Source organism: Pseudophryne corroboree, chromosome 10, assembly GCF_028390025.1.
Source record: "Pseudophryne corroboree isolate aPseCor3 chromosome 10, aPseCor3.hap2, whole genome shotgun sequence".
In the NCBI taxonomy this organism is placed as follows: domain Eukaryota; kingdom Metazoa; phylum Chordata; class Amphibia; order Anura; family Myobatrachidae; genus Pseudophryne; species Pseudophryne corroboree.
This window is the reverse complement of record NC_086453.1, coordinates 226,891,037-226,903,698: the sequence shown is the minus strand read 5'-3', so window position 1 is coordinate 226,903,698 and position 12,662 is coordinate 226,891,037. Positions and strand designations below refer to the sequence as shown.

At 46.4% G+C, this 12,662-nt stretch overlaps 1 protein-coding gene across 4 annotated transcripts in view; it reads right to left on the bottom strand.

Annotated features, from left to right (window-relative positions):
- The window catches only part of SAMD11 (sterile alpha motif domain containing 11), a 229,184-nt gene that overhangs the window by 57,613 nt on the left and 158,909 nt on the right, over positions 1–12,662 (bottom strand). For all 4 annotated transcript variants that reach the window (XM_063943120.1, XM_063943121.1, XM_063943122.1 and 1 more), the window contains exon 6: positions 5,096–5,188. In XM_063943120.1, the coding sequence (XP_063799190.1) occupies positions 5,096–5,188 (93 nt within the window). The remainder of the gene's footprint in view (positions 1–5,095; positions 5,189–12,662) is intronic.

The window sequence follows — 12,662 nt, the reverse complement described above, 5'->3', positions numbered from 1 at the left end:
CAATGTGAGACATAACTCACAGGTGGCGCATTTCCGGCTCTCTACGGTGACTGGCCAAAGCGTGAAGGCAAACACATAGTTGCCAACTTAAAATAGTTTCCAGGGACATTTAGCTACTGAGCCGGAGCATTAAAGCCTCACTGTGCTCAGTAACAGAAAATAAGAGATACATGGTGGGAACTGCATCCAGCATGCAGAAAGAGTCATTTCATTGAACACTTTGTGACAATTCCAATGGCAAAACTTTAAACTACGGTCTGTCGTGGCGCTAGCTGATGCTCCCTGGCTGGCTGTCCTAGAAATGTCACCCTGGCTGAACAACTACTCTCAGCGTATTGAGCCAATTGTGGACATGATGGGATAAGTGGTTCAGCAAATCAGTGCTGAAAGCTGCACATTCCTGACACTGCCGAACCACTTAGTGCTGCACAGTCTTCATTTTATAAACTACAATCTGTATTATCTTCAACAAGGTGAGACCGAAAACAACAGAACCATTAGCACTATGAAATGATTTTGTATGTACAGCTTCACCCTGAGTACAGTGTTATGTTCCCATTTTCCTCTATTTGGTGACCTGCAAATGCCTCTCATTAGCTGGTCCCCCACCTTTAGGTGAGATGGCTGTAAGACTGATGCAGAATATAGTGAACGACACATGGCACAAAGTAGGCCAGTAGTGGTCTGGCAGTGAGGGGGTTAACCTAAATGATTTCAAGGCCACCAACTGGGTTCATTGTACCAGCGCTCTCTTATAATGAGAAAGATTCAAGGAGACCTCCAAACAAAGGAAGGAATCTACAGAGACTCCAAAAATAAAAACACTAATTATTTCTGATTAATTTTGTTTGGTAGCGTGAACAGAAGCTTGGAGGATTAATTGCTATGTTTTTTCATCGTGTTCTGAGCGCAGTGTAATTAACCACTGTGCGGTCGAAGATGAGAGTGTGGATCCTTGAACCCCAACTGGATGGTTTAGTGAGATTGTGGATCCCCTGCACAGATTTCCCATCAATTTCCACAGAACTGAGCAGATAAAGATCACCCAGATATAGGCACTGTTGGTGGGAAGAGCGAGGGTGGGCAGAAGGAGGGGTACACGCTGGTATATAAGCAAACATTTCTAAGCGGAAACTGCCCAGGGTATACATAATAGATATATTGGGGCAGTACGGATGGTGTAATGGTTAGCATTACTGCCTCACAGCACTGAGGTCATGGGTTCGATTCCCACCATGGCCCCAACTGTGTGGAGTTTGTATATTCTCCCCGTACTTGCGTGGGTTTCCTCCGGGTACTCCGGTTTCCTCCCACAATCCAAAAATATACTGGTAGGTTAATTGGCGCCCAACAAAATTACCCTAGGCATGAATGTGTCTACGTGTACATGTGGTAGGGAATATAGATTGTAAGCTCCACTGGGGCAGGGACTGATGTGAATGAGCAAATATTCTCTGTAAAGCGCTGCGGAATATGTGTGCGCTATATAAATAACTGATAATAATAAATAAATAAATATAATATGGAGAATGATAAGGTACACAATTTGCGTCACAGATATTGTGGAACTACAGGACTCAGCATGCTTTATTAGCCAAAGGATGACTGTGCATGCTAAAAGTTGAAGTTCCCAAACATCTGTTGAGCAGAAAACTTTGTGTAGGCTTAATTACAGGGATTTAGGGATCTATTCATGAAGCAGTGAAAAGTGTGGAGAAGTGAGCCAGTGGAGAATTTGCCCATGGCAACCAATCAGCATTGAAGTAACATTTATAATTTGCATAGTATATAATTGTACGGAGCAGCTGATTGGTTGCCATGGGCAACTTCTCCACAGGCTCACTTCTCCACTCTTTACTGCTTCACGAATAGACCCCTTAATGTGCTTTTTTATAGTAAAGTAAGTAACATGGTGACGTTCACCAGCACCCTATATGTATCATCTAGTGGTTAGCGCCAGGGCCGGACTGGGACCAAAAATAGGCCCTGGCATTTTTGAAGCACACAGGCCCACCTCGGTGTCAGCATCTGACTCCTCCCCTTACTATCCCGACTCCTCCTACTTCTTAGTCTATGCTCTTACAAATATAATTAATATTATAACAACATACAAGTGTACATCATTCTGTATTAAAATACACACAACCATTGGTTGAAGTGGAAATGTTGAAGTGGGGGTATGGAAAAATAAAGGTTGTAACTAAGCGCGCGCGCTCCAGAAAAGGGGCGTGGACATGCATGCGCCTCATTCTGTAGAATGAGAGCGTCTGTGTGCACTCCCGGCGGGGCCAATCGGCGACCAATCAGACAGTGTCCCATAGAGGTATGGGTGTGGCCAATTAAAATGGGACGTGATACACAGACATATGCCCCCAATAGTGCAGTGCCAGATCCACAATTGCCCCCACAGTGCCAGGTATACAAATGCCCCCACAGTGCCAGATCCACAAATGCCCCACAGTGCCAGGTATATAAATGCCCCCACAGTGCCAGATCCACAAATGCCCCCACAGTGCCAGATATACAAATGCCCCCATAGTGCCAGATCCATAAATGCCCCCACAGTGCCAGGTAAACAATTGCCCCCCAGTGCCAGGTATACAAATGCCCCCACAGTGCCAGCCAATTGCCCCCACAATGCCAGGTATACAAATGCCCCCAGTGCCCCCCACAGTGCCAGCCAATTGCCCCCACAATGCCAGGTGTACAAATGCCCCCAGTGCCCCCCACAGTGCCAGCCAATTGCCCCCACAATGCCAGGTATACAAATGCCCCCAGTGCCCCCCACAGTGCCAGCCAATTGCCCCCACAGCAGCTTACTTACCGCTGCTGCTGCTCCTCCGGCTGTGATATGAGGTGTCAGGAGCTCAGAGCGCGCCAGCGCGGCTATGTCTGGCGGCGTGTAGCGGACTTCAAACCAGCCGCCGGTTCGTGAGCCAATCAGAGCTCGCGGACCGGCAGCGGCGGCTCCTGATTGGCTGCCGGTCCGTGAGCGCTGATTGGCTCACGAACCGGCGGCTGGTTTGAAGTCCAGTACACGCCGCCAGACATAGCCGCGCTGGCGCGCTCTGAGCTTCTGACAGCTGAGACATGCTGCCGCCGGACTGAGCGGCAGCGTATCTCAGTGACACAAGAGGGGGTCGGCTGGACCGGCCCACGTGGCCATCGGCCCTTCTGGCATTTGCCAGAAGTGCCAGATGGCCAGTCCGGCCCTGGTTAGCGCTGACATTCGGTGACGTGTGCCGCCAGGATCTGCATTGGGAAGCATTTCATATATAAATAGCCAAAGCAATCCAGATGTTCCTGTGCAGAAATAGCTGGTGTATTAATGATCATATATGAATTGCATACAACGTATAACCTAATGGAGAGTATTTATATATGTGGCCCACCCAAAAACACCCATGTGTTATATTCTACTTGTGATCCTTTGAATTACTTTCTCATTAACTAGCTCTTTCTAAAACGTTAATGTGAACAAAATTAAATATTTTGCTTCTTTTCTTGTGTATGTTGGTGTCAATTTTTTCCTACTACGAGTCCATGTGATGTTTAAAATGATGTTGTAAGCTTGCGAGCAGGGCCCTCTATGTCTGTCTGTTTTTGCCCAGTTTGTTCTATTACTGTTGTTCTAATTCTAAAGCGCAACGGAATATGCTGCGCTATATAAGAAACTGTTAATAAATAAATAATAATAAAATGTCAAGTAATGTGTCTAAAGTTCATTTAACACCTCTGCACCGCTAGCTATGTTTCGCTGGTACCATTCCTAGTTTGTGTAGAATAATATGAAATCCTATTTTTCTCCTGAATATGTACTTTACAATCTAAAACATCATGTGCTGAAATCAGAAAGACATTGATGACAAATAAATAACAACGCATGCTGTAGCCGATATTCCCGAGAACCAGATAATGCTAATTGGTACGATTCCTGAACACAGCTCCACAACTTAGTTTGCCTAAGAGCGTGCTCTTGGTATATACATTTATTCTGTACGCATGGTGTGTTCCGCTCAAGCTGCAGCCACCATAGTTAAGTGACTAGTAAAATGAAGACCACTGACCCATACAATGCACGGAATTGTCAGTAAACCGGAAAATTCCCGAACGCTGCCCTTAATCTTTGCCCTTTACAGAAAGCTTAGTTTAGAGCTAGTACTTAAAAGACTGTGGCATTTACTTAAAGATTGTATGGGGGCTGGAGAACATCGCAATCTTTGTACAACAAAGAACCAAGCAGTTGCATACAAATATTATTAGAGACAAGCACCTAACGGACAGCAAGAGATGAAAGTAAATGTGGAAGTGTACTATGTAAGTGTGTTGGTTGATTCCCGACAGTCACAATTGGCCAATAAATGGAAAAAAATATTTAAGTAATTGTATCATTTAACCTAGAGGTGGCAAGCCCAACAAAATGCCTACCATGTCATTAAAGGCGTGCGCTGATGATCCTATTTTTGCGCAGTGAATGTCGCATTACCACACGGAACTTGCTTTCTAAATCTTCTACTTTAATAAAATAAATAATGCACTTCACTTGCAGGCAAAGTGTCAATAATTAAATGGAGACATTATTAAATCAACTCCAGTAAATATCATCTCTGATCAATGCCAAGATCCCAAGGATAGCTTCACAATGAAATGAATAGTAGCGGTGATACGCAGCCTTCCCAAGCCACATACACAGTCTGAGTGCAGCAGCTGCCGAGGGACCCCTCTGAGTCTGATGCTGCCCTTCCTTCTCCAGTCTCTTGCTGTCAGCTAGCAATGGATTGGATCACAGCTTAATGTCTGGGCTGACATCATGTAAAGTTTTAGCCGCCTCATTAACACCCATCTGCATGCAGAGCAAATCATTAGGGCACAGAGGAGTGATGTCCCTGATAGCAATGAAAGGTTGGGCTAATGAGGCATTTTTATCCACTCAGTAGCCCTCTCCTCCTCCCTCTCGCTACACTTTGACACTCCACAAACACATCACCTTGACAACTCTCCCTCCCTCCATCCACGCCCTCCACAAGATTCGCAGCCCCCCACCCTCCCCGCCTTTTACAATCAGCCTTAAGGAAGCGCACTGGATGCCACTCACCCTTCGGAGACTCGCTTCTGGCTTTCTTGCTTTCCAGAGGGCACTCGCTGTTACTGTTGGGAGAGCATTCTCGTTTCTTTCCTAGAAAGTGATCTGAAAAGAAGAGAACAGTAAAAGAAAGGACATCAGTGAGAGAAAATAGGAGAGATCACTACAAGTACAATGAAAATACAAAGCAATCTGTATCTTTTACATTTTAGCAAACTGTGACAATTTGCTGCCACTGGCAGTAAAGAGTTGAGCAGATAAAGAAAATAAAGAAAATAAAATAATTGAGAGCATGGCAAGTGTCAACTTGCAGCATCGCCCCTAACACAACTGTGTTTTCCGCTCCCCCCGTGTGCACATCAGCCCGTGCTCACACACACACAAAGCGGATCAATGAAAAGGATTTCCAGCTATAAAAATATTAAATGCAGGTTATTCTTACTGAGATTCATCATCTGTCCCCCGTGTGTTTCCACAGCTTTCAAACCCTGCTGCTGAACAACCGGGAGGAAGCCTGAGATTCTACCCAGCCTCCTTTCACAACACTTCCCTGAAACCCTTCAGCCGCCTATTCAGTGGACTCCCTATACTCCCTGCGTCTACACTCGTCCCTGGTCGTCTCGTTGTCTTCGCAACAGTCTCGTCTGCTCTGCCTGCCTGTCTCTCCCACTTCTCTGCCCTGCTGCTGGCGGATGCTACAGAAACATCAGACTCTTTTTGCATTAGTGAAGCTCTACGAGCCAACGCAAATATCTAATATGCAATTACAGCATCCCCTGCACAGATTTCCAATCAATACCCTCCTATTATGTGGCTGGGGGAGGCTGGGAGCCTGATACTGCTGCACGCGGCAGGAAGGAAAAGGCTGTCTGTCATTGGAAGCTTCAAATTCTCATCTATCAAGGGCTTGTTATAGGATGGATGCAGCATCTTATAGGAAAGAGCATCCCCCAGTATAAGAGCTTGTGCGAGGGAAGCTGCGTACGGTGCACAAATATTCTTGTGCATGCATAAGCCAAGCACTGTCTTTTTGATTTATCAGATGCATATTATATAGGGACATACCAACTAAATCCATAGAGATTCACTGACCTCTATGACTCAAATTACCTCATAAGAGGCATAGAATGGCAAAAGAATCTGGAACTTTGTTCAGGAGTCTGAATCTTTTTTTGTATGTGTTCATTTTTATTTTCTTTATTATTATTTTTTTTTTTTTGGGGGGGGGAGTGGGGGATTATTATTGCCTGTCAGACTGTTCTATAACTGCAGCTTCCATGCCTTGCTTGGGGCTGTACATAAAAACACCCAGCTAATAAGCCACGGTGGGCCACCTCTGCATGCGTACAGCCTGTGATATAAAGGGCAGGCTAACAAGCATAGGCAAAGTTTGTACAAAGTCACAGACAGTATGCTTGGTCACGAACACTGGCAAGTATCCATGTATCCTGCTGCCAGGAACGTTACAGACAAGGAAGGGCAGGAACCTACAGGCTCGGAGACTGAGCCAGAACCTACCCACACACAGACACACTCTCCCACTACTAACACAAATAGAGACAGTTCCCTAGCTTACTACTCATCTCTTCCATTTCCCTACAAGGACCAACCAATGCGCATTCTGTACACAGGGCCTTCATTCAGAGGTGGACGCAAATACTGTCACGACTGCATCTTTGTACAGAGCGGTACTGCAAAAATGCGCTAATGCCAAATTTCACTGGGATTTGTACAGAAGTGCCCCCCCTGCTGCGCCTCTAATCTGCTGCTTGTGTACATCCGTCATACCATGGAATTTGTGCACCACACTTTGGCTGCTCAGAATGACCATCAGAGCTAAGGCACTGGGGCCAGTAGCACTGCAAAGGAAGACGTACACTGGCCGCGATACGCCAAGAAAATGCTCGCGTGGCAACTGCATTTGACAATTCACCCCCCCGTTATAGCTCATAAACGTACACTGAGGTCCAGATTTATCAAGCCTTGGAGAGTGATAAATAGCACTGTGATAAAGTACCAGCCAACCAGCTCCTAACTGCCATTTTTCAAACACAGCCTGTAACATGTAAGTTTGGAGCTGATTGGTTGGTAATTTATCACTGTGCTATTTATCACTCTCCAAAGCTTGATAAATGGGGTCCTGAATGTCAATCACTACGATCACTGACTAATCAATTGCTGATTGCGCAGTGCGACTCTAGTGCACAATGCAAAGAAAATCAACTCCATAAACATGGGAATCGCAGTCACTGCGGAATCCCACAGTCTCTAGTATCACTTTCCAGTTTAATACAGCATAAGCATGCTTTGTGGAGGACAGTGGATAATGTCAGAATTATCCAAGCAATCTTTGGCTACCCAGACATATGTGAGTAATGCCAAATAGGCCATTACTGGATAACTGGAGCTTGGATACAACTGAGGGAGTGCAAGCCTGGAACCCATGAGTAGTATGGGAGTTCTTATTTTAACATTTCAATAAAAATGGCAACATATGGTACTCCTCTCTGTGAGGTCCGGCAGCACTGAATGGGCTATACAATTCAGTGGCTGAGCTGGACATGCATATGGGTTGGAATGCTACAAGTTATGCCACCCCTGCTGGCAAGCCATTTATAAAATGCCATCAAGGAAATACTGCAGGCATGTGTCAGAAAGACCTGTGGTCTGATCTCTGCTAGGAGACATGAATGGCATAAATACACCACACACTAGCCAGGAAGCACCATATGGAGGAAGTGGGAGGCTGTCAGCAGCAGGGACTGGCAATCTTCTCAGGATGATTGGAAAGTAGAATGGCAAACATTACAGACTAAAGGGCCCCATACACTACAACGATATGTCTGAGGCTGAAATCTGAGGCGATTTCCCATGAACTCTCCCGGGAGCTTCCCGGGAGTGGTTCCATACGATTTGGTACATTTTGCATGCGATATATCATATGCGATCCCAGGGGTGTAGTAGGGTATGCCGGCGGCCAGCATACCGGCGCAGGACTCCCGACCGCCGGCATACAGACAGCTGGGCGAGCGCAAGCCCCTTGCGGGTTTGCTGCGCTCGCCACGCTGCGGGCACGGTTATTTATTCTCCCTCCAGGGAGGTTGTGGACCCCCAAGAGGGAGAAATAGTGTCGGTATGTTGGCTGTCGGGATTCCGGTGCCGGTATACTGTGCGCCGGGATCCCAACAGCCAGCATACTGAAGACCACCCCGATCCCAGCCATGCCTGTGGGAGCCGATATATCACGAGTGCAGCACTAACGATCTAGGGGAGCCGATCCGACCCTCACGGGAACGCGCATCGGATCGGAAACACATCCAAACTGCCCAATTTCATCCGATATATCATCCCGAATGCCCGAAGTTGGATGAAATGAACCAGTGAATCATTTCTCATTGATAGGCATTAACATTGGTTCAGTCTACAAAACGACTGTAACTGATGGGTAATGCAGTAATATGGATGTAATATCCATAATACGTACTGAGGTCACGATTCAGAGATATACACCAATGCCACCGCAGCTGCAAATGTGTACACAGACACTGTGCAAAAATATGCAAATGCTGCAGCTGCCTGGATATTTACTGAGACGCCCACTGGCGGCTGTGCATGTCCCAGTGGCTGCACACAGAGACACAGCACCACTCACAGAGCAGCTGATAATAAGGCTTTTGAGTGGCCCTCTGGTTACCAGCATGGCTGCAGGAAGCGAGATGCCAGTGCCACTGTTACTGCATACAGGATTGCAGACGCAGGCTGATACATGCCTGCGTTTTTGCCACCACTGTCCGTTACCTCTCCCAAATGGTCCCTGAATATCAATCACATTGCGAATAAATCTTCTCTGCGACTGACCTCGCAAGATCATCGTAATACATGCGCAGGGCAGACGATTGCACAGTCAGCCAATAATCGCTCGACTGATAAAACATCAGGTTTTTGTACATCTCTGAATCAGGACCTCTACACACATTAACACACAATTTCCCATGCTGTATATTACATACAAGAAACACACACCTTGATGGCTACACCGATTCCTATTGGTGCCCAGGCTGTCGTCTCCTAACAGCTTGTGTTTATTGGCTTGTGGTGCAGCAGATGTGTGTGGGATCTGGGTAGGATCTGACTCAGTTCTGCTGTGCCGCCATCTCCAGAATGATTTATTGAATTGGCCCTTGTATTGCCACATGAATGTGTTTGGGAGGCCAGCGATGACAGATTACAGAGCAGTTTATATCTCATGAGCACACACACACATGAATAAATGTACAATGCAGTCACAGAAACGTTGCTGTAAGTGCCCCTACAGTGAATACAGAAGAATCTCATCAGGAGCAACATTTTTGTTCTACCAAGTAACGAAAGCTAGCCACCACTTTCCGCTAAATATTTGCCATTGGTGTTTAACATTTTATAGTAAAAATTATATTACCTACCAAATGTCAATGCTCTCAATTAACCCAAGGGCAGCAAGGTGTTTATCTTGGTTTTGTCTTTGTGTATGTCATTTACTATTTGCACCCCGCCTCAGGTTACATTTGTTTTTTCAGTTGTTGTTGATGAAGCCGGTATATAGCTAGCCCAGATTTCCTAGCTTCATCCTCACCCCAGAGCGCTGTGTTCCATCCACAGATGAATAATGCTTACACTGAACCCTACAAGAAGCTGTTATGAAGCTCTGCTCTGTGTTTGTTACTGCGTAAGCCTTATGGCTGCCTGCGAGATAAGCCAAAGGTTGGTGCACAGATTGCAGATATGGGAAAGCATTCAATTAGGAATAAACCTCTCCAAGGGATGTGCCTACTCCAGATTTGGATTTAAAGGAGAGAAACAGTTTTAAGAATATTGTTGTTACCCTTTAATAAGGCTTTTACATAACCGTGGATTGATTTTGAGTATTTTTTTGCTTGTTTTCACATGCATATATTATATTACTTATTATGCTGTTACATCCAGCTAGGTTTGTTTGAAATGCAATCATACAATGATTGCCAAGCTGTCCATCACGTTGAACTATTACAGGGGAAAGCTCTTCTAATGAATCAGAGAAAACTGAATTAGTAATAATTAAAGAGAGTCACTGAGTCGTAAGGCAAAGGGGCTAATTCAGACCTGATCGGTGCGGAGCGTTTTCGCACTGCAGCGATCAGGTCCGAACTGCTGTCTTAGCCCTGTGATCGTGTCTGCCTGACTGACAGGCAGAGGCAGTCGCTGGGCGGGAGGGGGCCGGCGGCGTTTGGCAGGCGTTTAGGGGGCTCGGTCTGGGCAATGCAGGCGTGGCCGGACCGTTGGGGGGGCAGGCCGCGGTGGCTGTGTGACGTCACATGCAGCCGCTGCGACCCGGGCAGTGACGAGTAGCTCCCTGCCAGCACGCAGGAGCTGCGCTGGCTGGGAGCTACTTTTCAAGTACAAAAGTATCGCCGCTGTGTGATGCTTTTCTACTTGTGCGGTGGGCGGGGGCGGACTAGCCCTGTGCTGGGCGTACCCGGGGAGCTGATCGTAGATGTGCTAAATTTAGCACATCTACTATCATGTCTGAATCACCCCCAAAGAACCTTAATCCTCCGTGACGTCATTAGTTCCTAGTATGTTGTAAGGCTCCATTCTCACCATTATTGGCCTCCCATCTTGCTCTACTCCGACCTGTTCTCAACTCCGCAGCTAGACTTATCTTCCTCTCCTGCCGCTCCACATCTGCCAGTCCCCTTCGACAAAACCTGCACTGGTCCCCATTCCCCTATAGAAACCTCTTCATACGCCTCACCCTCACATACAAGGCCCTCTCTAACTCCCCTCCTCTACCCTGGTCACTACATCCCATGCACATATCCAAGATTTTACCCGTGGTGCCCCCTTCACTGGAACAAGCTCCCTCACTCTATTAGACTCTCCCCGACCTTGCAAGGTTTTATACAGGCACTGAAAACCCACCTGCTCATCAAAGCATATCCTTCCGCATAACCTAGTTTCGAGGCCACTCTCCCAACCCCACTACCTTATGCCTTGGCAATCTATGCTTCGCTTTCTTCCTGCCATCAAGCTGCCCTTCGTTTAATCTACAAGATGGTTGCCTCCACAGTGTGTGAATTTCAGCTCCGCCATAAAAGTGATTTAAATAATTACACCATGTAGCTGATAAACCGTATATTTAGACATGTCAAAAAAAAAAAAAAGTTTCCTTTTTTTTCACTTATCTCTCCGGAAAGCGGGCAGCAGCCATCTTTTTTTCTATATCTGATAAATGTTCCAGGCTCCTGACTGGCAGAATAACGTTAAGCCTCCATGAAGCAACAAACTCTTCTCAGATATTCGGCGGGATCTAATGCCGCCCAAGTCCGGAGTTCCGCGGCTGTGCAGGATGCCGGCCAAAGTCTGACTTTTTTTTTTTTTTAAAGGGACAATCACTTACAAGGCATGCTTTTGCCTTGTAAGTGATTGCCCCTTAAAAAAAACGGCCGAGTTTGGCCGGCATCCCGCATGGCCGCCGGACTCGGGAGGCATTACATCCCGCCAATTGAGTCATATAACATATATACTTCATCATCATTTGACATAAAATGGAAACAATGGGTCCTATTCAAAGTCGGGTGGATCTCTACACATGGGCGCAAACGGCAAGTTTTTGCATATAGCGGATGTTTAATTGCAAATTTACGCATGACATATTTTAATTTTCTTGTAAGTCGGACGGAACTTTGCCAGATCTGATTATGAAATTTGGCGTTTCATGGTGGGACTTAGGTGGTGACAACACGATCAGAGTGTCATGGGCGTGTTTCTAAGGCTCTGCACTATTTTTTGAATTTGGAGAAATGAAGCCCGTTTCTTCTAGATCTCTTGCACTTAGCATGAGGTTGGTGTGAAATCAATGGGCTGCAAGGCTTTCCGCTTGTAGCTGCACTGACCCTCACATTAGCTGTACGGAATCTCGCATTAGCATAAGATGGTAACTCTGAACTCCACGGCTGCCCGCAAACACAGGCACTTGGTGTCGGACTCAGAATCAGCCCAATGTCTAAATTAGAATAGATGTGGCAAATAGAAGTAAGCTGCATCCATTAGGCACATTGCCTCGTTCTCCAATAGGAGTTATCTTTAGGTCTTCTTGTCATTTATTTTCACCACCACCTCTTCCCTTCCCCGGTCTCTTTTACCATTGTGCTTTTCTCCGTATATTCTCTCTAGAGCTCGCCATGCTATTAAGAAACAACCTGCAGGGCAAATACAGCTGCAGGAGCAGCACTAAAAGACGGAGGCTGCAAATCTTGCCTGTGCCAGGCTAATGAGGAAGCACTTAGCTACACTGACTTTAGAGAGCTCTGCCACTGAGCCCATCACCATGTTAAACGCTCCAAGTGCACAGGCCACAGCTTGGCATGAGTCACAGCTCAGATGGGCCCTATGTCTCCTGTCCATAACACATCTGTCGGCACAGACTTCTTAATTCCTTTCTCTTATTCCCTTAATCTGTCATCTTCATCAGGCTGGGGAAGTGGCAGCCAGCAAAGCAGGGCTCCCACACAATCAATCTCCACATTACAGCTGACAGAATGGTGCTAATAACTTATTGATC